Here is an 18,921-nt window from a genome sequence, read left to right as displayed (position 1 = left end):
ATGCAACAGCGCCCGACCCACTAGCTCGCCCATGCGCCGCTAGGTGCGACAAGCGGTCCATCGCTGCGTGCCGGGCGCCTCAAACAGTAGGGTAAGGCCACAGGCGGGACAGCCAAAGACTACTATAATCCCATTGCCTCAGCGATATCCTCCGGCCTCACCACTCTTTCATCCCCCAGCCCTCGACTAAGTTCAACCTCTTCGCCCAGTCATAGCTCATCATCGTCAAGCTCACTCGGCTTCAACAACCCACCAATTTTCATCCCCCTCTCACGCTCTCGATCCTTCAACTCCTTAGCCGCCTGCTCGCGATCTTCAGTAAAGAGCTCCGCATTATCGCCCGCGAACTCCTTGAGCTGGATCAAGAAATCCCGGAGAATGAGCTTAAACTTGTTGATGTCCTCCGTATTGTCGAAGAGCGAGCGGATGAAGTTCGTGATCTGTGCTGCCTGTAGATTGGGGAAGGCGTTGGAGAGGAGGCTAGCGACGAAGTTCTGGAGGAAGTCCTTGTTGTTTGTTCCTGCCGTGGCTTGGTCGCCAGAATAAATTGGGCCAGAGATCTTGTTCGCGCCTACCAGCCAGAACATGCGGGCGAGAAGCATAGATTGGTACTTGAAGCCGGCTTTGTGATCCGAGTCTGTGAGCACGAAGAAGACATCCTGTAGAATAGTGGTGTAGAAGGAACGGAAGAAGCCATCGCAAGTGCCTTGGTCTGTCTCGGCCATGTTCGTGATGAGCTCGATGCACATGTTCAGACCTTCGCCCTCGACCATACGGTTGTCGTGTTTCGAGGCCCACATGCAGCTATCGATCACGAGCTTGAAGTGTGTCTCGTCGAGCTTGAGAAGGGCAGGGAAGCACCGCTGATTGATGGCGCGTAGGCACTGAAAGAAGGCGACACGATGTTCGGGGTATTCGGAGAAGTCTTTGTTGATCATGTCGAGTGTGCATTCGAAGATGGCGTCGAGGATGGCGGGGACTTGCTCGGTCATCATGCCCTGGGATGATGAGTTAGTATCTTTTGTGGCCGTAAGAAGAACGCCGCTGCGCACCTGCATGTATTTGCTGGTTAGCGGAGTCCAACGTACCTGTAATTTGTTGACCAAAACAGTGATGACATTCAGCACCTCCGGCTCTCTCGCATCTGGTACATTGCGCTTGTAGTCGAGCAGCACAGCCTCCAGTAATGGCGGCACAAGCGTCGAGTGGATCATCTCGAGATCGTCCGCCTTCTCCACGTACGTAGTGATGAGCTTCAAAATCTCCTTCTTGATCGTCCTCAGACCACGGACCTTCGGCATCTTCGTCGCGATGGAGCCATCCTTCTGCACACCCTCGTCGATCAAAGTCGAGGAGGCACGATACATGGTCAGCATGTCCATATATATACGGCCAATCTGTGGGTAGAAGTAGCTGCCTATACTGCTACACGCTGCAACATTCGTCTTCATGATGTTGCCAATGACCTTGATAGTCTCGGAATTGTGCAGGATCGTCGGATCCTGGTGGCAAGACTGGATGATCTGGTCCCATGCCTGGTTTGGCAAACTCATCAGCTCACCAATCAACCTCTCCTGAGTGTTCTTATGTCCTTGGGCGCTGATCATGTACCCGCAAGCCTCATAGAAGGTGTGAATCTGCTGTGGCGAGAGATCGCAGGTAATCCTACGCATTGTTCGCACGATCTCGTCGATGAAAGCCTCGTTCTCACCAGGTTGCTGGATGACAAAATGCCTCTTACACTTGTTCGCGATCTTGATGAAGGTATCGCAAGCCATATCCTGCACACCCTCGTGGGTCTCATGCATGAACTCAAAGAGCTTGTTCACGACTGTCTTCAAGAACTTCCAGTGCGCCTTCAAAAATCGAGGGTACTGGCCCACGATGTACATGATGTTCGACGCCACCACAGCTTTGTTGTCTTTGCCGCGCTTCATCTCTGTAAGGCCGAGCAAGTCCTTGATGACTGTGACCAGGAAACGCTTCTCGGTCTCCTCATTCATGGCACCGGAGATGGAGCCAATGGCCCAACATAGCGTATTGCAATTCGACCAGCTCCATTCTGTGCCATCAACTTGTCGCGCAAGCTTCTCAGACATTATCTGCTCCGTGTCCATGACATCCAGATGCGTAAGGAAGACCAAGCACTCTCTCGTGGTTTTGTAGAGCTGAATAGTGTCGGACTCCTTGACGAACTCTCGCACGATCTCACCCTCGTCGTTCTCAACAATCAGCACCTCCTCGGGTCTCGGCATCTTCTCGATCATGACCTGTCGCAGGTTTGAGAGAACATCCGAGTACTTGTGCTTCCGCAGTGGGTAGTTCTGCATCATAGATGGGTTTTGTGCACCACCATTTTGCATACCAGTGACGCCAAGATTGACCAGAGGATTCATGTCAGTGATGGGAAGCTGCTGCATCTCGTCGTAAAGCTCGCACACAAGCTTCGTCCAGTACTCCAGGCAGACCTTGAAGATCTCGCGATCGTCAATCTGACTTATCCGAATGAGGTAGAAGTGGCCGTGAAGTAAGAAGTCGCGATTTGGGAGGTTCTCAATAATGCCAAGATGGTTGCTGAAGAAGTTGCACAGGAAGAGCGCCAGATTCTGTACGAACTCCTGATCTCGACCATTGGACGATGCGTAAGTCTGCTTCAGATCGAGTGAAAGAGGGATGATCTTCGAAATGGTTGTGAGAGTCTCGGTGAACATACCAACGAGCTTGTCGTCGAAGTTGTGCTCAGTCTGCAGCCCACCGATCTCTGTCAAGCATTTCAGGGTGATGTTACGAAACTCAGGGGTCTCCAAGAACCGGCTGCGCAACGTCTCGATGAGCGATGTGCCACCAGGCGGTGTCTCGAAGATGTAGCCAAGCGGGATCCAGTTCAGGAAGCGAAGCAGCGTCTCCAGCGTAGCCTTGATAAGACTGGCCTGGTCCGCGGTCCGCAGAATTTCCGAGCACAAGTTGTAGATACCTGTAAACTCGTCGCACATACTCTGTTTGAGCTGCCTCGTCTTCGTGGACGTCATTTGGTCCGCGGAGAAGTCAAACACCTCCTCCGACAGCAATCGCAAGATAGCCATGTTATTCTCGCAAATCGGCAGACTGCTGCGGCAGCTAGAGATGATCTCGTTGATGAATGTTGGCCAGTTGTGCGGCCACTCCTGCTTCAAGATACTGACGAGCACCAGGTTGAGCTTGTTCAGGAGCGCCCTCTCTTTGCGCAAACTCTCCTCCGTGCTGCTCTGCTGGATGATGAAGTTGACCACGAAGTTGCGGATGCCTTGGCACTGATCGCGGGGCAGCACCTTCCACCGTGTCATGATCACATTATCCAGTACTTGTAGGCCGAGGTACTTTGTTTGTGGGTATTGCGCGTCCGAGAGAATCTTGTCGACCATGAGCCACGCATCTGGGTTTTCTTTGAACTGGTTGAGTGACGCCTGCGCCTGTTTCTGCTGCTCACCACGACCCTCGTAGAATCCACGGACCGTGGTGTCCAGCTCTTCTATGGTCATGGACATCTTGGCGGTGTTCTCGCGGTGTGAGTGGCTGCTTGGAGTGGTTGAGCAGGGTGTCTAGATCGTGGTTCGCGTGAGGCGCGCAGCCGCTGTCGTCCTTGACTATGGGTGTAGCATGCACTGAGAAGGACAGTGAGTCGCGTCGTGGGTTGTTACGAGGGTATGTTGCAAACGCTGTACGCTTGTGGGAAGGTGTAGTGTTTGCGTCTATGTTCAAAGCTGGCGGGGAAGAGGTTTAATCGTTAGGCCGTGGCGGGAGCACGTGGCTGTGGAGCCCTCACGTAACACAAAGCCGTGTCTCACAGGCAGCGAGATCAGGCAGTCGTCAGAGGTTGTCACTGCAGAGGTTGTCACTGCAGAACTCTCAACGGGAATGGCCAGAGAAGGCGCATATGATTGTGTTCAGACCAGTGGCAGCTGCAGGTCACGTCTCGAAACGAGCAACGAGGCCGCGAGCTCAAAGAGCCGCGTGACTAATCAACCCCGATAGCCCCGCCATCTCGCCTGCCGGAATAGGTCCGTCGCGAAACATTCTAGAAGCCCTTTGAGAGACCAACGATATAGTGAGCACGCGAGTCGCTGTATATCCAAGACCTACAGCGAATTACATCGACAATACACCAAGATGTCGCAACAGCCACGTACAGCGACTCGTGCAGCCAACACAGCCCTAACATCAGGACCCTCGACAATCTTACAAACCAACTCACAACAACCCTCAGCAACCCTCCGCCTCCGAGGTGACGATCGAGAAAGCGCCACACCCGAACCTCCGCCTCGCGTAAGATGGGCAGAGGATGTAGTCGACAACGAAGGCATGGGCAAGAAAAGCAGCAAAGTCTGCTGTATCTATCACAAACCCAAGGAACCCGGCGATAGCGAGTCCGAGGACGATTCCAGCTCGAGTAGTGATAATGATAGCGAGCTGGACTTGAGTCGGGCGCGGAAAGCTGGAGCGGGCAAGGGTAGGGGTAAGGATGGCAAGGGACATGAGTGTGGGCATGGTGCGGATAGTGGGAAAGGCAAGGGTGTTGAGAGGAAGCCGGGCCCGAATGCGTATGAGAGGCAGCCGAAGCATCAGCATAAGAAGGCTGGATGAGTGTTGGCATTCGTCTGAGCTTGGGAGTATTACGACTATGCTTCAGCTCAACGGTTTCGAGCCTACGTCGGCATTCTGAGGCACAGAAGCCTTCAGCCATCTCTCGCGTTTCCTGATACCAAGATGTCATCAATCATCGCCTGCTAGGAACAGCAAACAACCAGGCTGGGTTGCTGTCTATGCTAGAGGACCAGAGTGATCCAATCGTTGGTTGGTCGAGCAGGGAGATGATCCGCGTTGAATCGGTGGAATCAGACATCAGGAGGTCCTTGTCGTGGCGTGTCTCATGCCTCGCCGGAAGCGATTAGGTCGTGTGTTATGGGAGTCATGAAGATGGCTACTTGCCCGGGCATCCTTCTGTCGAACGCAGCCTGATGATAGGGTGGCGGAGTATGAGGTGGCAGCAATCAACTCATTCACCAGCTTCTAGAGCCGCCTCGGCCTCTTTCTGCATGGCTTCAGCCTGCTGGATAGGAATCCGGACCAGGGTCTGGGGTAGAGGTATCTCTTCTTCGGCAGCAGGAGCCTCTGCATCATCATTCTCCTTGGGCCGTGGTATCTTGGCTGCTTCGATATCAGTCCAGTGTCTCTACATGAACCATGTCTGTCTTGCAAGCACTTACTGCTAGCCATATGTATAGCTCGTAACACATTGTTCCAATTTCCAAGCACCGCCGCTACAGCTTCCGTCCCATTACTGAGCGTCGCGAGCTTCTCCTCTAGCTGCTGCATTTGTCCCGCTAGTCCACCACTCAAGTCGCGTAATTGTTTCAGGTTCTCCAATTCCACTCGCTTTTCGTTGATTCGTGCCTGTAAGGCCGAGGACTGTGTACTTGCGGAGGCATTATTGGCGAAGCCTGAGGATGGCCGAATGTGCGACGGCAGCGTTGTCTGGCGATGTGAGTACGCCATTGTGGCCCAGGATTTGATGCGACAATTCCGAGTCTCGGGAAAGATACTGTATACTACTGTATGTACTTCAGATGATTCAGATGACCCCACCTCGAAACGCGACGCGATCGCGCCTTGCCTGCCAAGAAGTGGTGGGTTGCCCTGTGCAACAGAACGCAACAAAGTGCTTCGTCGGAAGGCTAGCCGAAACGATCCACCTTCACGGATTATCCGACGGCAGCCGCAATACAGCAGCAACAGCAACAGCAACATCAAACGAACATTGTACCTCGTATGCCTACGTGGACATATCTAGCAGGAGCACATGGCCCGGCTGAACGAGCCACCAGCTATCGCGCCTGCCTTGGCCAGTACAGCAGCGCAAATCGGCGGAGAAAGTGTTGATGCTTGTGAGTATTATGATCTTAACGTGTATATTGGAAGACAACATGCGCACAAAGAGCAGAGGCGTTGTACAGAACCAGCCGGCTAATTTTGATGAAGTGAGACGTAGATTTATTCGGCAGAACCGGGAGCTTGCGAAGAATAACTCGAACCAGTCGCTACGGATCCGGAGCTTGGAGCTGGAAGTTAGCAGGTTGTTGGGAGAGAATCTGGACTTGAGAGAGCAAGTGTTGCAGTTGCAGAATGAGGCGGACGTGTCGAGAAGTGGCCAGGTGTCGGGAGCTGCGATGCGGAGCTTGCGGGGAGAATTGCAGACGAAGCTGGCGGAGTTAAGTGGACTTGTGGATGGCATGGATGCTTTGGCGCATGGTGGTAGTGAGACACAGGTTGCGCAACGAGAGAGGAAGCCAATCGAGGGCAATTGGAGAGAGCGACAACCTTTGACAGAAGTCATGCGCGAAAGTCAGATGCCGACCATCGTCGAGGACAAGCTCTTTCCACGACGAACACTCGGCGCGGACGAGATCCAGGCGATAAGGTTGTCTGGGCACAGCAGCAATGAATCTCCCGAGCTGGGACCACCACCCGTCGCCCACTTTGATTACGAGGACCCAGTCAAGCAGGCCTCGCCATCTGCTCGACTCTCCTCGCCCAAAGTAGCAGAGGATGACGAATTGCCTGCCGCTCTATCAATCAACTTGGAAACGAGGCGGAAGCGAAAGGACAGTCAGCCGAAGCTCGAGATCAGAAGACATTCGATTCTAGCGCAATCGCCGAAGAAGACCGATGCTGAGCCATCGACTATGCTACGCACTGGCGCCAAGCGAAAGCTAGCAGATCGAGACCTTGACAAGCCGATTCGACCTCCCACGAAGGATGACTTCGCCTTCAGTCGGAAGACTGTCGTGCCTGCTTTAAAGTCTGCAGCTCAGCAGGATGGCGCGTCGGCGGACAGCGAGCCGGCCCAAAGTATCGAGGTGCAAGCGCGCGATGTTACATCGACACCATCAAAGGCAGTTCGGAAAGTGTTGGGCGACAAGAGTGTCAATATGTCGCCACACAAAGTAGGAGTATCTACCGAGAAGGCTGGCAAGCCGGAGGCAGACAAGGCAGGACAGCAAGCAGCGCCACGGTCGAATACTACAGTCCCAAGGAAGCGAAGAACATCTGCGATCCCACAACCATCATCTCCACCACCAGAGGAGATTATCGACACCCTCGAAGTCGCACATCCAGCCGAACCTCTGCCTGTGGCTGAGCTGCCACCCAAAACGCCAGCATTATCCGACTTCTTCTCGCCCACGCCATCTGAACCATCAGTAGCACGACCATTTGACGAAGGCAGAGCCGGTACCCCTCCACCTGGCGATCTCAGCGCACTTAGCATGACCACAGACGGCGGTACGCGGCCTTCTCGTCGTGCAAGAGCTGCCGTCAACTATACCGAACCGAGTTTGATCTCCAAGATGCGGCGGCCAACCAAGCAGATGGTCGATGCCTTGACCGGCTTGCAGGATTCCCGAAAAGCTATCAGCTCTTCGACCGAGAGGCAATCTGGCGCGACACGGGACATAATCATCAAGTCCGAGCCAATCGACGATGATGACGAGCACGCCGCCTGGAGGAACTTGCCTTCTGTGCCAGGACCTATTGCTACAGCCAGCCCACTGAGTACTAAGAGTGCAGCAGAATCCAGCAGCGACCCTCTCACCGCAGCCGCAGATCTCGAGCACGACCTCGAGCCGACAAAGATCCATGGGCCTTCGGCAGCCTCTGCCACCATCTCAGCACTGATGGCGGGGAGTCGACGTCGTCGGGAAAGCAGTCAGCAGCAAGAACTCGGGACCGACCTCGACATCGCCGTCAGAAAGCTGGAAGAGCTAGACGTCTACGACTTCAAGGACTCGTCTTCGCCGGCAGAAGGCGGAAACATAGTTCCTTCGAGCGATGCTACAGGGCGAGCTACGAGCCATAGGAGGCACTCTTCTGTTCCCAAGAATCTTGCCGCCGGTAGTGGTGCGATTGAGTTCAAGGGTCCTCCTGCTGTCAGGACTTTGGCGGCTGCGCCGACGGTGGTAGGGGCGGGAAGGTCAGAACGGGCTGCTAGTCGGAGGAGGAGTATGCAGATGTAGTTCGCGCTCTTCCGGCATAGTTCTGGGATAGCTGTATTGGACAATCGTTAGCGTGTGACGAAAACGCACCACACTTTTCACTCCCGTTCGAGTCCGCTTGGCTGCTTCCCGAATTCTGCGCAGCAAAGTCACAGACTCGTGCCACAATGATAGCATTACCAATTCATCACCATGGAATGGACCAAATCTATAAGGGAAACGAACGTCGTATTTTTAACCGACCAGCGGCTCACTCTCTACTCTAACTCGTAATCTCTATCGGCTGCCCATGCCCAGCACCAGCCCCAACTTTCCTCCCGCCTTCACTGCGCTTCACACGACACCACAGTCCCACCTCCTTATCCAGGATGAATTGCCAGATCACACCCACCCAACTATGATGACAGGGTAAATCATCGTAGAACTCCTTCGCGATCTCATTCAGCTTCCATAGCCTGGTCCAGGGAATAGCCGGGAAATCATGGTGTTCGTTATGTAGTCCCACGTTGTATGTGAGAAGATTGAGAATACCGTAGTACGAATACGTCTCCTCGGGCGCTGGAGCGAGTTTGGCAGAATGCGATGTCTTGACCTCCCTGCTTCGGCTGCCCTGGGAGAAAACGTAGTGTTCAGCTATGAAGTGTCCGGCACAAGGGTGTAAGGAGCCGGCCAAGAAAGAACTCAGGATCAAGTATCCAAGAGCCTTGCCACCGCAGGTTTTGACGAGCGCATAGTCGAAGGCGACTTGGGCTAGGATGTTCAAGCCATGAATCCAGGTCAGGGGAAGTTTGTAGACGAACATTGGTCGGAGGGCGTAGAATAGAATCTGGAAAGTCGCGAAGAAGGCTTTGCCGGCTACGGAGTCGAGGAAGTATGCTTCCAGCGCTGTAGGGAGATCGGTGTCCAGGCCGTCTACACCGAGAGATTTATGGTGTGTCAAATGGTATGGTCTGAATGACGCCGAGTATGGTATCCCAATCGGTAGGTTCGCTACTATCGCTAGCAATCTGTTGGCCAATGGGGATTTGAAGGCTAGGTTGTGCGTGATTTCGTGTATGGCTAGGAAGAGGTTCTGATTCGCGGTTGCGCCGATGATGTAGGCTGTAAGGAAGACGGGCCAGGAGATGAATGGTTGGTTGCGGAGGCTGTAGGCGGAGAGGACTTGGAGGCTGACCACTGCGAGGACGAGGGGGATGGTGAGTGGTTCGGGACCGCAGAGTTTGAGGACCTGTGAGGTAGGTTTGATTAGTGACTGCTATGGTTGTGTGAGAAGGTGGCATTTTACCTCTGGGTGCCCTTTTATGATCGCCTGTCTTCTCGTCTTGTGTGGCTCTTCTGTGTATGTCCAGAAGAACTTGTCGTAATCATCTCCGCCATTGAGGTCTTCGACCCGCTTGTTTTGGTCTACTGGAGGTGTCTTGTTTGCTGCTCGTAGCTTTGGCGAGGCTGTCATGGTGGATGTAGCGACTGACGACGACATTGTAGCAGGTGTTGTACGTCGACTTCGAATACAATGCGTATTGTAGAGGAGAGATGACACCTTGGCTGGGTATCAACTTCTACCAATTCTGGTCTGGACTGGACCCTGATTCTAAACCCTGCGTCTCCACGATTTGACGCATGTCCTGGCTTGGCAGGGCCGATGCGACCTTCAACAAATGCTTCAAACCTAGTCACCTTCCGAACTGGTCGACATGGTGAGGGCCTGTTGTGGATGCACACGCCTTGAGATCATGTTGTATGCTATACCGCTTGATGTATTCCTCATGCTGTTCAAGCACTACTTCGGTGGTTCGATTGGGATCGACATGACCTCCCACCCTATGCTCTTTGAACATTCTCATATTGTCATGTATCTCTGCCTATCCATCCAATAGCAATGTCCATCTCGAACTACCTACACAGCTGATAGTCCATATCGAAGCCACAACCTATTGTTCCCCTTCCTATCAACGATCTCATCAACCATCGATCTCAGCCCCAAACTCCGATCTATTCCCATTCCACAGCTCCTCGTAAACCACGTAGCAGTCCCCGAACTCTTGCTGGTCCTGTTCGACCAACGCCTGTCTCTCTTCATTTGAAGGCTCCGCTTTGCCCAGACGCCCTTCAGCATTCTGACCATGTTGAAGTCGAAAGCCAATCGTGAGGTCCTGATCTCCAACGACTTCCAGAAAGACTTCTATCGCCACCTTCCAACATCGTGGCCTCTAACCGTCGGTAGTATTGTAGCGCCATTTACACTTGCGGCGCTTCAGCTCGTTAGCGTTAAGGCGTACGTTGACGGAGGCCCATGGCTTGACGCCATTGGCGAAGTCTCCATTAGCTTCTCGGCCACGCGTACCGTCCACGAGTCTGCGATCCAGTAGTACGAATTTGGCGCTGACCACCGTTTCTTGTAATCCACGTCATTGATGAGCATCTCCCAGACGACTGGCGACTCACGAAGTTGGCCAAGGTTGGCTCCCTTGGGGATCAATGTGAAGAGCCTGTCGTATACTTGGTCCATGCCGCCGGGAGTGCTGAAGCCGCTGTCCTCGTCATACTGCAATTCGCCACTCTTATCGTACCAGCACGTATCCTGATGCTTCTCATAATAGTCGAATACCTCATTCCGAATAGCGGCATAGCCGTGCGATGTAGGAAGTGTGCACATCTCTATGTTCGGATGCCGATACAGAGCACCGAGAGCCACGGAATGACATCTGTCAAGAAGTCAGTGTTGTAGGAGCCAAAGTTCTAGCGAGTTCAGTAGGCACTCACTGCTGATGGTCCTGGTTCGGGCTCACGACCTCCATCCCAGGCTCGTATCGCTGCCGAAGTGCATCCATGAAGTACGCATTCGTGGCAAGTCCACCGGTGACCTCCATGAGATTGACCTTCTGCGTCTCGCGCGTGATTTTGTCGATCACGAGCATTATCTGGCCGATGACAAAGTCGAAGGCTCGGGTGAAGTGCCTCTTCTCAAGCTTGATGACCCAGTCATCACAGCCTGGAGCTCCGTCAATGGCAATGCTCTGCTTCGTGCGGGTTGGGAATTCCTTCTTGCATCGTTCGATGCTGTCAAAAACGGTGCGGCGGACTACTCTAGGCTCTTGACCTAGTACCATAGCCATATCTTCAAATGCCATGCCTTTCAGGTTCAGGAGATCATCCAGAACCTCCTCAAAGACTAGCTCGTCTACCTCAGCAGAACCACAACCAACGCCAGCCTCTTCCCTCTCAGCGTCTACCTGGCTGTGCGCCGTAAGTCCCTTGCATTCGTAGAGCACAAGGTCAACGGTACCAGATCCTGCATCAACGATCGAGATTGTGGTCCCGTCGCCGAGCTGGGCACGAATCTCACACAGCTTCTTGACCATGCTGTCGACGAGATGTGCCAGAACATTGTGAGGCTCAGAAGCGAGGAAAACAAATTCGAGCCCAGCTTGCTTCGCTGCTTGCATCATAGTCCGACGTGCTTCGAGATCAAAAACTTGCGGCCTGCTGACGTAGACCTTGCGTGGCAAGCCTGCGATCAGATCCGCGCCGTATGCCGCAGTAAAGTATGACTTCGCGTTCTGAACCATCTCTCTGTCGAAAGTCGCCATCAAAGCACGGAAGGCTGCTTCGTAGAAATCGCTCAGCGTCTTCCTCGGCTCGAACATCTTGAGTTGCTCTTCGAGTCGTTCTCGCCATCCTTTTGTCCCTCCACTCTTGTAGAGACCTAGCTTGAAAAAGCTAGTGATACGGGACTTGATCTGTGGGTTTTCATTCTCCATCGCTAGAAGCTCGTTGCCAAACACGAACCTGCCATCTTCGAGCCATGTTCCAGTTCCCCGGATCTCATGACCCATGCCTTCAATACGAAGCATTTGTGGACTGCCAATGTGTGTGCCATCTTCTTGACACAGCACATAAGCCCACGTACACTTCCAGGTGCCGAGATCAAGGCAGCACTTGATATGATGCGGTGGCACTGCCGCCATTGCAGTGTGGCAGCCAAGTCGCTGCAGAGCAATGAGCGGTGCTTCACGAGATATCTCTGTCAAGATGTGTGCACTCAGCTTCGCGATATGCTTCGGTAAGAATCTTCAGATTGTGAGTGGCTAAGCTGCTGTGTTGACAGTGAGCGCGACCAGCCGTGGGTGCCGGACTAGTGCCAGCATCAGTGATGTTGAAGCGCTTGGCCTTTTGTTTGCATTGGAGCACTTCGAAAGTTTCTGCAACTTCGCCTAGCAAGACTGTTCTTTCAGCTGTCTTCAGCTGACGACAAAGACGTACAGCCATCATGGCTCCGCAGAAAGTGCCAACGTTCGCCAATTCGGCAGCCTTAGCAGAGGTCCTGGAATATGTTGACGCGAATTGCAGATCGCGAGGAAACAAGGAACACCAAGTAGAGCGTTTGCAGGAGTATATCAAGGACCACGAAGTACCTGTCGTGCTCTCCAGCCAGGGTACCAATATTGAAGGGTTGCCCAGGGAGGTGGCAGATGCAGTAACACTAAGAGACACGCTTCGATGGGTCGTACGAGAGCACAAAAGCGACGGCGCTGGCGCCAAAAGGGGTGCAGGCCCTAAAGACATCAATGATCTGTTCATGCGCGGCGTGACGCAAACGCTCAAGCGAGACTATCTGCAGTCCATTGGGTGGACAGCACAGGACTCGTCATCCGACGCTCCTCGACAGGCTACGGAGCCAATGGCGGAGGATGCGCGGAGCCCAAAAGTACTCATAAGACGATCACAAGTTCCAGATCCCGGAGTGCTTCACAGCAGTAAGGGCCTCGACGTTCCACCGAGGCCTGCAGCTCCTCCATTGGCCCCTTCGAAAGTTCCATTATCTCACGGATCGGGTCACGCGAATACGAGGCGATCAGGAGCCGCGGAGCAGCACATGATGCCACAAGACCGACCATCGCCAGAGTTCTCGCCCATAGCGCCAGTACTGCCTCTCTTCAGAGCAACGCAGGTGACAGACCAGCATGGAAGGCCACAGGTGCCAAGGGCAGCATCGTATGTGGAGACATCGTCGGCATCTGTTTTGAACAATCAGTCGGCACTCCACAGACCAGTGGAATTTGTTCATGGCACAAAGCGGGGACACTCCTCAGCGACAACGAGTGAGGGACCTTTGCCACTGCCTGATCACAGGCTGGCCGTTGCACGTGCTACCAAAACACCCAAGATAGGGATGCTCCTCTCACTAGCGTACAGTCTTGCGGATCAGCGCAACGCGATCGAAAGACAACTCGACCCATCGGGCAGCCTTCCTTTACCGGAACTGGCTCCGACTGTGTTGCCGCTTCCGAGACACGAGCGTGTGCTTGACAATGGAGGCCCATGGGTTCATGAGAAGACGGAAGCCATCAAGTCAGATATCGGGGCTGCTGTGAACGCTTGTACCACGCAACATGGCATCGATCCGAATGCAATCACGAATTTCTGCGCTACGCCTACACCAGATCTTCATCAACTGTATTGTGTAACGTTCGGCACCATGCATTGGGAGGAAGCTGTTGTCGCCGCACAATGGCAGCAGCCGGGAGTAAGTCCATCATCCGCCACCGTGTCGAAGGCAGTGGTAGGCGCTGCGATTCACGTCAAGGTCCTGTCGGCAGAATCTCCAGATTGGAATTGTGCCAGGCGCCTCAAGGAAACATTAGGGGAGCATGGCTATCGCCACTTCGAGATTACCACAAAGGCGTTTGGTTACGAGCCTGATGTCTTCCTTGGCTTTATGTCCCGTGCTGAAGTCCGAGACCCCAAATTTGTGCAGACTGTGGTTGCTGAGCATGCAAGGCCCTTGCATGCACGCTTGTGATCGCACTCCGGCCACATCTCCACCAGCTAACGAAGCATGGGCTGGTGCGCTTTCCGCGCCCAATGGAAGAGCCTTGGATCGAATCACTCACCCAAGCTTTTAAGCGCGCCATTATCATGAAGCAATGGACTACTCAGATGCGGCCGTGTATTGGTCCGTGTGGTATGCCGCAGGGTCACTATTTGACGAGAAGCTTCAGCAGACCAGAGCGAAGCCTTCGCACGAATCCGTGGTCGGCTTGACCATGTTGCCGGGCATCGCCAAGCAGATCAGCCCAGAGCGTACGGAGATGGCAGCGAAGGCGGAAGTTGCACTTTTGCCCACAAAAGGAAGCCGAGATCTTGCCATCGAGCTCGCATGACGGTATCCCGGGTTGGTCAGAGTATCAGCGCCGTGAGTTTGACTTGTGCTCGGCACGAGTTTGCGGGTTCGAGCGGTGACAGGCGTTCACCATGTCTTCCGGCCAGGCAGTACCACAGCAATGCTCAGCAGTATGAGATGAGCAGTGGTTAGTCATCAGCAGAATTGTAGCATAGTAATAAGTTTTCAGAAGTTCTACAGACACTACGCGCCGATGTGAGGTTCAAAAGTCTTGGCAAAGCCTGGTCCGTGATTGCCGGACGACATTCGCCGACCTTCCTCTTCGCCGCATTGCAGGCCGACAACGGCATATCATTGTAGAAATGGCTATCACAAGGTAGGTACGGTGCTCGAACTTTCGATATCTCTTTCCCTACTTATACAAAATCATCATGTCTCGGCAGTCACTCGTGACGGTCGAGGAGATCAAGAAGCACAACTCACCAGACGACTGCTGGATCGTGGTAGACGGTAAGGTATGGGACATTACTGACTTTGCGCCTGAGCATCCTGGAGGTGGACAAAGTGAGTTGCGGTGCAGCGCATATGAGAGACATCCGCTGAAGTCATGTAGTCATCTGGAAGCATGCCGGGCGAGATGCAACAACGTCCTACTCAGAGATCCATGCACCATCTCTCCTACCATCTACCCTCGGCCCTTCTAAATTGAAAGGCACAGTAGACACGCAAACGATAACAGACGAATGGCAGAAGCCACCACCAAAGGCGACGTCAGAGCTCCAACTCCACGAGAAGCCACCACTTCACTCATTGATCAATGCACAAGACTTCGAGGACGTAGCCGAGCGTACCATAACGAAGAAGACATGGGCTTTCTACTCGTCAGCGTCGACAGACTGCATAACGCGGGACAAGAACAGAGAGTACTTCAGTAAGCTATGGTTCAGACCACGATTGCTGCGAAGCGTTGGCAAGGTTTCTACCAAGACCACCATGTTGGGCCATGATATTGGTGTCCCGTTCTTCGTCTCGCCTGCCGCCATGGCGAAGATGATACATCCTGAAGGCGAGAAGGACATTGCCCGAGGTTGCGTCGATGTACGCGTCCCGCAGTGCGTGTCCAACAACGCTAGTTTCCCAATCCATGAAATAGTCCCTGCCGTGCCGAAGGAGAAACAACACCCTTTCTTCTTCCAATTATACGTCAATCGTGAACGAGAGAAGTCAGAGGCTCTTCTTCGGCATGTGGCGGCGCAAGATGTGGACACTATCTTCGTGACTGTAGATGGTCCAGTGCAAGGCAAGCGAGAAGAGGACGAGCGTGTGAAGGTGGAGGACGGGTTGACTACTCCAATGTCTGGGCAGAGCACGAAGAACGATAGGCGAGGGGGCGGTATTGGTCGAATTATGGGCAACTACATCGATCCAAACTTCACTTGGGATGACTTTGCCTGGGCACGAAAGCACTGGAGGGGCAAGATCGTAGTCAAGGGAATCCAGTGCTGGCAGGATGCGAAGAAGTGTGCTGATCTCGGTATGGAGGGTGTACTCCTGAGTAACCATGGCGGCCGCAATCTCGATACGTATGTTTGTGCACTTTCCGCCTGCATTTCACGCAGTCTGACAATTTCACAGCTCACCACCAGCCATCATCATACTCCTCGAATGCCAACGCAATTGCCCAGAAATCTTCAGCAAGCTCGAGATCTTCGTAGATGGTGGCATCCGTCGTGGTGGCGATATCTTGAAGTGCCTATGTTTGGGCGCTACCGCCGTGGGCATGGGCCGACCTTTCCTCTACGCGGTGAACTATGGCGAAGAGGGTGTACAGCACTTCATCGACATCGTGAAACAGGAACTTGAGATTGCTATGGCGCTTGTTGGTATTACTGATCTTAGCCAGTGCGATGCGAAGTATGTCAATACAGCTGAGTTGGATCCGATCATTGCTGTGGGAGAAGAGCATCCTTATGCTAGTGGGAAGAGACTTCGTGGACAGGGAAGAGAGAGGGCACGTTTGTAAAAATTTGATGACGCACACAGATATATTAGCGCCGCAGCATGTCCATGCTTGCTCGAAACCCTCACGATCCTATGCACTGCCGATCGGTCAACATTCCTCCTCTCGTCTCCAGCCCACTCTTTCCACAGCTTATGCACGCCGACGATTGCGAATCACGCCACAGCCAATAATACAAATGTCCACAAAAAGGGACCTTCAATAGACAATCCATAGCTCGGCCAGTCTTTGGTTGGCGGATTACGCACAGTGTTGCCCAAGAATGTGTTGCGCCAGATCTCTTCACAATAAGCTTGGTCTCTCGTTCTGGTCATCTATCTATCGCGTCAGTGCTGGGCGTCCAATTCTTACACCACAGATACCGGCTATGACTTACATTGCCTGCGCACATCTGAAGGACCGTCAGCTGGTTGCTCTTAGCTGAGAGTAATACAGAATCGTAAGAAAGAGTGTATGCCCACACGCCGGCCAGAACACCAGCCAAACACGAGAGGACCACTTCGGATACCAGCGCGTTCCGCCATAACCATAGCCAAGCCTTCCCTGTGTTATTGGTCGCGTCTGCGTTAGGAGGTGGATCTGGACCTTGACTGGCATTACCACGATCGCTACCTGTTGGGCTGTGCTCCTCGTCGGAAGGTTCGGTTGGCATGCTGAATACGACTGAAAACTGCTCTATGTCTGCTGGCAGCACATTTCCAGATCTTATAGAATGGCTGAGGCTCATGTTTGTTCGCCCGTGTCTGGCAAACACTGTGCCCTTTCATGGCAGCATAATGATCTGCAATAGTCTCATTGATCATCAAGATCTTCCAGGCTGAAATTCGGGGCGTCAAAGAAGCGCTCTCGAAGTTCGTTGCAATCTAGCCATCCAGGCAACCCCAATTTATCGGCGATGATGGGTGTGATCTACTGGATACCTACGATGGTTACCATACTGTACACGAGACTTGCAGACCGGGCTAGAAGTGTTTCTGCTTGGTATGATGGCTTGGTGCATGAGCGGGCAAGGATCTGTGCAAACGTGCACGCATGGATGGCGGTACGTCAATGTATTGCAGTCGCCTCTGGGAAGTATACGAAGGTGAGACTGAACAGCAAGGAAAGAGTGTTACGATGGCCCGTGCGTGCCGTCCAATGTCAGGTCCAAATGTTTTTTAGATGCATGAATGATGAACACCATCTTCCAGCCATTGTCACATTTGTGCTACTGTTCTACGAAGGAGTGCTCTCTTGTTGGGCGCACAAAAATCTCTGTGTATCACGCCGACGTTCTACAGAAGTATGGCGTCGACATCAGAAGCAGCAGCGAACCCGCTACTAGCAGGTCTCAATGCAATCTCGAATGGCAACTCTCCGGCCAGCGCACGATATGCAGATGTCAGCCAGCAGTGTTGCAGACACCTAAATCTGTTATGAGCTAACAAGTAGCCAGGTAGATCGGCATCAACCTGTCTGATCCAATCTTCCGCGGCACATATCATGGCAAGAAAGCACACGATGATGATCTACAGCAAGTGGTCCAACGAGCACTGGAGGCAGGAGTGCGAAAGATGATGGTTACAGGCTCGGATCTGATGGAGAGCAAGAATGCTATCAAGTTGGCGGAGGAGCTTCCTGGGCTCTGCTATGCGACCGTAGGAGTGCACCCATGCTCGGCCATGTCGTTCTCCAAGCATGAAGCCGGGCCAGATGCACTGCTATCAGATTTGAGTAAGCTTGCACGGGATTCAAGAGACTCGGGAAAGGCCATGGCATTTGGGGAGATAGGCCTGGACTATGACCGTCTACACTACTGCGACAAGGAGACCCAACTCATCTACTTCGCTAAGCAACTCGACCTCGCTATAGACCTTCAGATGCCACTCTTCTTACACTCCCGAGCAGCAGCTACAGACTTTGAACGTCTTCTCAGGGAGAGATTGGACAAGCTACCAAAGCGCGGCTGTGTACACTCCTTCACTGGCACACTAGAAGAAATGCAAGCTTTGGTAGCTATGGGCTTCGACATTGGTGTTAATGGCTGCAGTATGAAGACCGAGGACAATTTGGCCGTAGTCAAGGAAGTGCCGCTCGAGCGGTTACAAATCGAGACAGATGGGCCGTGGTGCGATATGCGACCTAGTCACGCGAGTGCGAAGTTTCTGCAGGACGGGCCTGAGATGCCGAAGGCGGTCAAGAAGGAGAAGTGGAGTAAGGATGAAATGGTGAAAGGGAGGAACGAGCCTTGTGCTATCACGCTCGTGGCACATGCGGTGGCGGGTATTAAAGGTGTGAGTGTGGAGAAGGTTCGTGAGCAGTAAGTTATTGCATTAGCTGTCTGATGTGTCGTTCCCAATGCTAATACCATTATAGAGCTTGGCGCAACTCAATACGGATGTTCGGCCTGGGTGAAGCGCCTCCTTAGCCAAGCATGCCACCCTGCCTGTGTCATTATTGGTGTCCACCGCATTCTCAATACTCCTGGAGTAGTTTGCCGTCAACGAGTATCGAGACCTCGAGGTCAGGGGCTGTGTCGATGATCGCCATGGTACGACAAGCTAGTCTGGTATGATCAATGCGATGCAAGACATGACAGTGTGCCGAACTGAGAATCTGAGCAAAGTGCAAAGCTAGCTAGAAGGTGAAGTGTAGATGGAAGAAGTGGTCATGATCATGAAGCTATATACAGACAAATCAGTAACGTCAAGCATTGACCTTTGCCTCGTGATCTCTGTTCACAAGTACACGCTGAGTGAAGCTTCCTCCTC

At 53.1% G+C, this 18,921-nt stretch overlaps 9 protein-coding genes across 9 annotated transcripts; 5 read left to right on the top strand and 4 right to left on the bottom strand.

The window, feature by feature from the left end:
- Window positions 1-209: 209 nt before the first annotated feature.
- On the bottom strand, window positions 210-3,524 carry CRM1 (Karyopherin transporter; the record flags this gene model as incomplete). The annotated part of the gene is made up of 2 exons (XM_064841365.1): window positions 210-998; window positions 1,089-3,524. The coding sequence occupies 2 exons, from the start codon at window positions 3,522-3,524 to the stop codon at window positions 210-212; spliced, it is 3,225 nt and encodes a 1,074-aa protein (XP_064691229.1).
- A 622-nt stretch (window positions 3,525-4,146) lies between these two features.
- On the top strand, window positions 4,147-4,620 carry YPI1 (Type 1 phosphatases regulator ypi1; the record flags this gene model as incomplete). The annotated part of the gene is made up of 1 exon (XM_064841364.1): window positions 4,147-4,620. The coding sequence occupies one exon, from the start codon at window positions 4,147-4,149 to the stop codon at window positions 4,618-4,620; it is 474 nt and encodes a 157-aa protein (XP_064691228.1).
- A 412-nt stretch (window positions 4,621-5,032) lies between these two features.
- DAD2 (DASH complex subunit dad2) lies at window positions 5,033-5,532 on the bottom strand (the record flags this gene model as incomplete). Its single annotated transcript, XM_064841363.1, has 2 exons — window positions 5,033-5,184; window positions 5,244-5,532. The coding sequence occupies 2 exons, from the start codon at window positions 5,530-5,532 to the stop codon at window positions 5,033-5,035; spliced, it is 441 nt and encodes a 146-aa protein (XP_064691227.1).
- A 428-nt stretch (window positions 5,533-5,960) lies between these two features.
- LTS14_008676 (uncharacterized protein) lies at window positions 5,961-8,048 on the top strand (the record flags this gene model as incomplete). Its single annotated transcript, XM_064841362.1, has 1 exon — window positions 5,961-8,048. One exon carries the CDS (start codon window positions 5,961-5,963, stop codon window positions 8,046-8,048), a length of 2,088 nt encoding a protein of 695 aa, XP_064691226.1.
- Window positions 8,049-8,289: 241 nt separating this feature from the next.
- On the bottom strand, window positions 8,290-9,480 carry DES1 (sphingolipid delta-4 desaturase; the record flags this gene model as incomplete). The annotated part of the gene is made up of 2 exons (XM_064841361.1): window positions 8,290-9,255; window positions 9,313-9,480. The coding sequence occupies 2 exons, from the start codon at window positions 9,478-9,480 to the stop codon at window positions 8,290-8,292; spliced, it is 1,134 nt and encodes a 377-aa protein (XP_064691225.1).
- An 801-nt stretch (window positions 9,481-10,281) lies between these two features.
- On the bottom strand, window positions 10,282-11,995 carry LTS14_008674 (uncharacterized protein; the record flags this gene model as incomplete). The annotated part of the gene is made up of 2 exons (XM_064841360.1): window positions 10,282-10,732; window positions 10,791-11,995. The coding sequence occupies 2 exons, from the start codon at window positions 11,993-11,995 to the stop codon at window positions 10,282-10,284; spliced, it is 1,656 nt and encodes a 551-aa protein (XP_064691224.1).
- A 302-nt stretch (window positions 11,996-12,297) lies between these two features.
- Window positions 12,298-13,830, top strand: LTS14_008673 (uncharacterized protein; the record flags this gene model as incomplete). The annotated part of the gene is made up of 1 exon (XM_064841359.1): window positions 12,298-13,830. One exon carries the CDS (start codon window positions 12,298-12,300, stop codon window positions 13,828-13,830), a length of 1,533 nt encoding a protein of 510 aa, XP_064691223.1.
- Window positions 13,831-14,582: 752 nt separating this feature from the next.
- LTS14_008672 (uncharacterized protein) lies at window positions 14,583-16,174 on the top strand (the record flags this gene model as incomplete). Its single annotated transcript, XM_064841358.1, has 3 exons — window positions 14,583-14,715; window positions 14,765-15,734; window positions 15,787-16,174. 3 exons carry the CDS (start codon window positions 14,583-14,585, stop codon window positions 16,172-16,174), a joined length of 1,491 nt encoding a protein of 496 aa, XP_064691222.1.
- A 1,281-nt stretch (window positions 16,175-17,455) lies between these two features.
- On the top strand, window positions 17,456-18,578 carry LTS14_008671 (uncharacterized protein; the record flags this gene model as incomplete). Its single annotated transcript, XM_064841357.1, has 3 exons — window positions 17,456-17,551; window positions 17,611-18,470; window positions 18,527-18,578. The coding sequence occupies 3 exons, from the start codon at window positions 17,456-17,458 to the stop codon at window positions 18,576-18,578; spliced, it is 1,008 nt and encodes a 335-aa protein (XP_064691221.1).
- Between the last annotated feature and the right edge of the window lie 343 nt (window positions 18,579-18,921).

Source organism: Recurvomyces mirabilis, assembly GCF_035927965.1.
Source record: "Recurvomyces mirabilis strain CCFEE 5264 chromosome Unknown scaffold_26, whole genome shotgun sequence".
NCBI lineage: Eukaryota > Fungi > Ascomycota > Dothideomycetes > Mycosphaerellales > Teratosphaeriaceae > Recurvomyces > Recurvomyces mirabilis.
The sequence above is the reverse complement of the archived record's forward strand: the minus strand, read 5'-3'. Positions and strand labels throughout refer to the sequence as shown.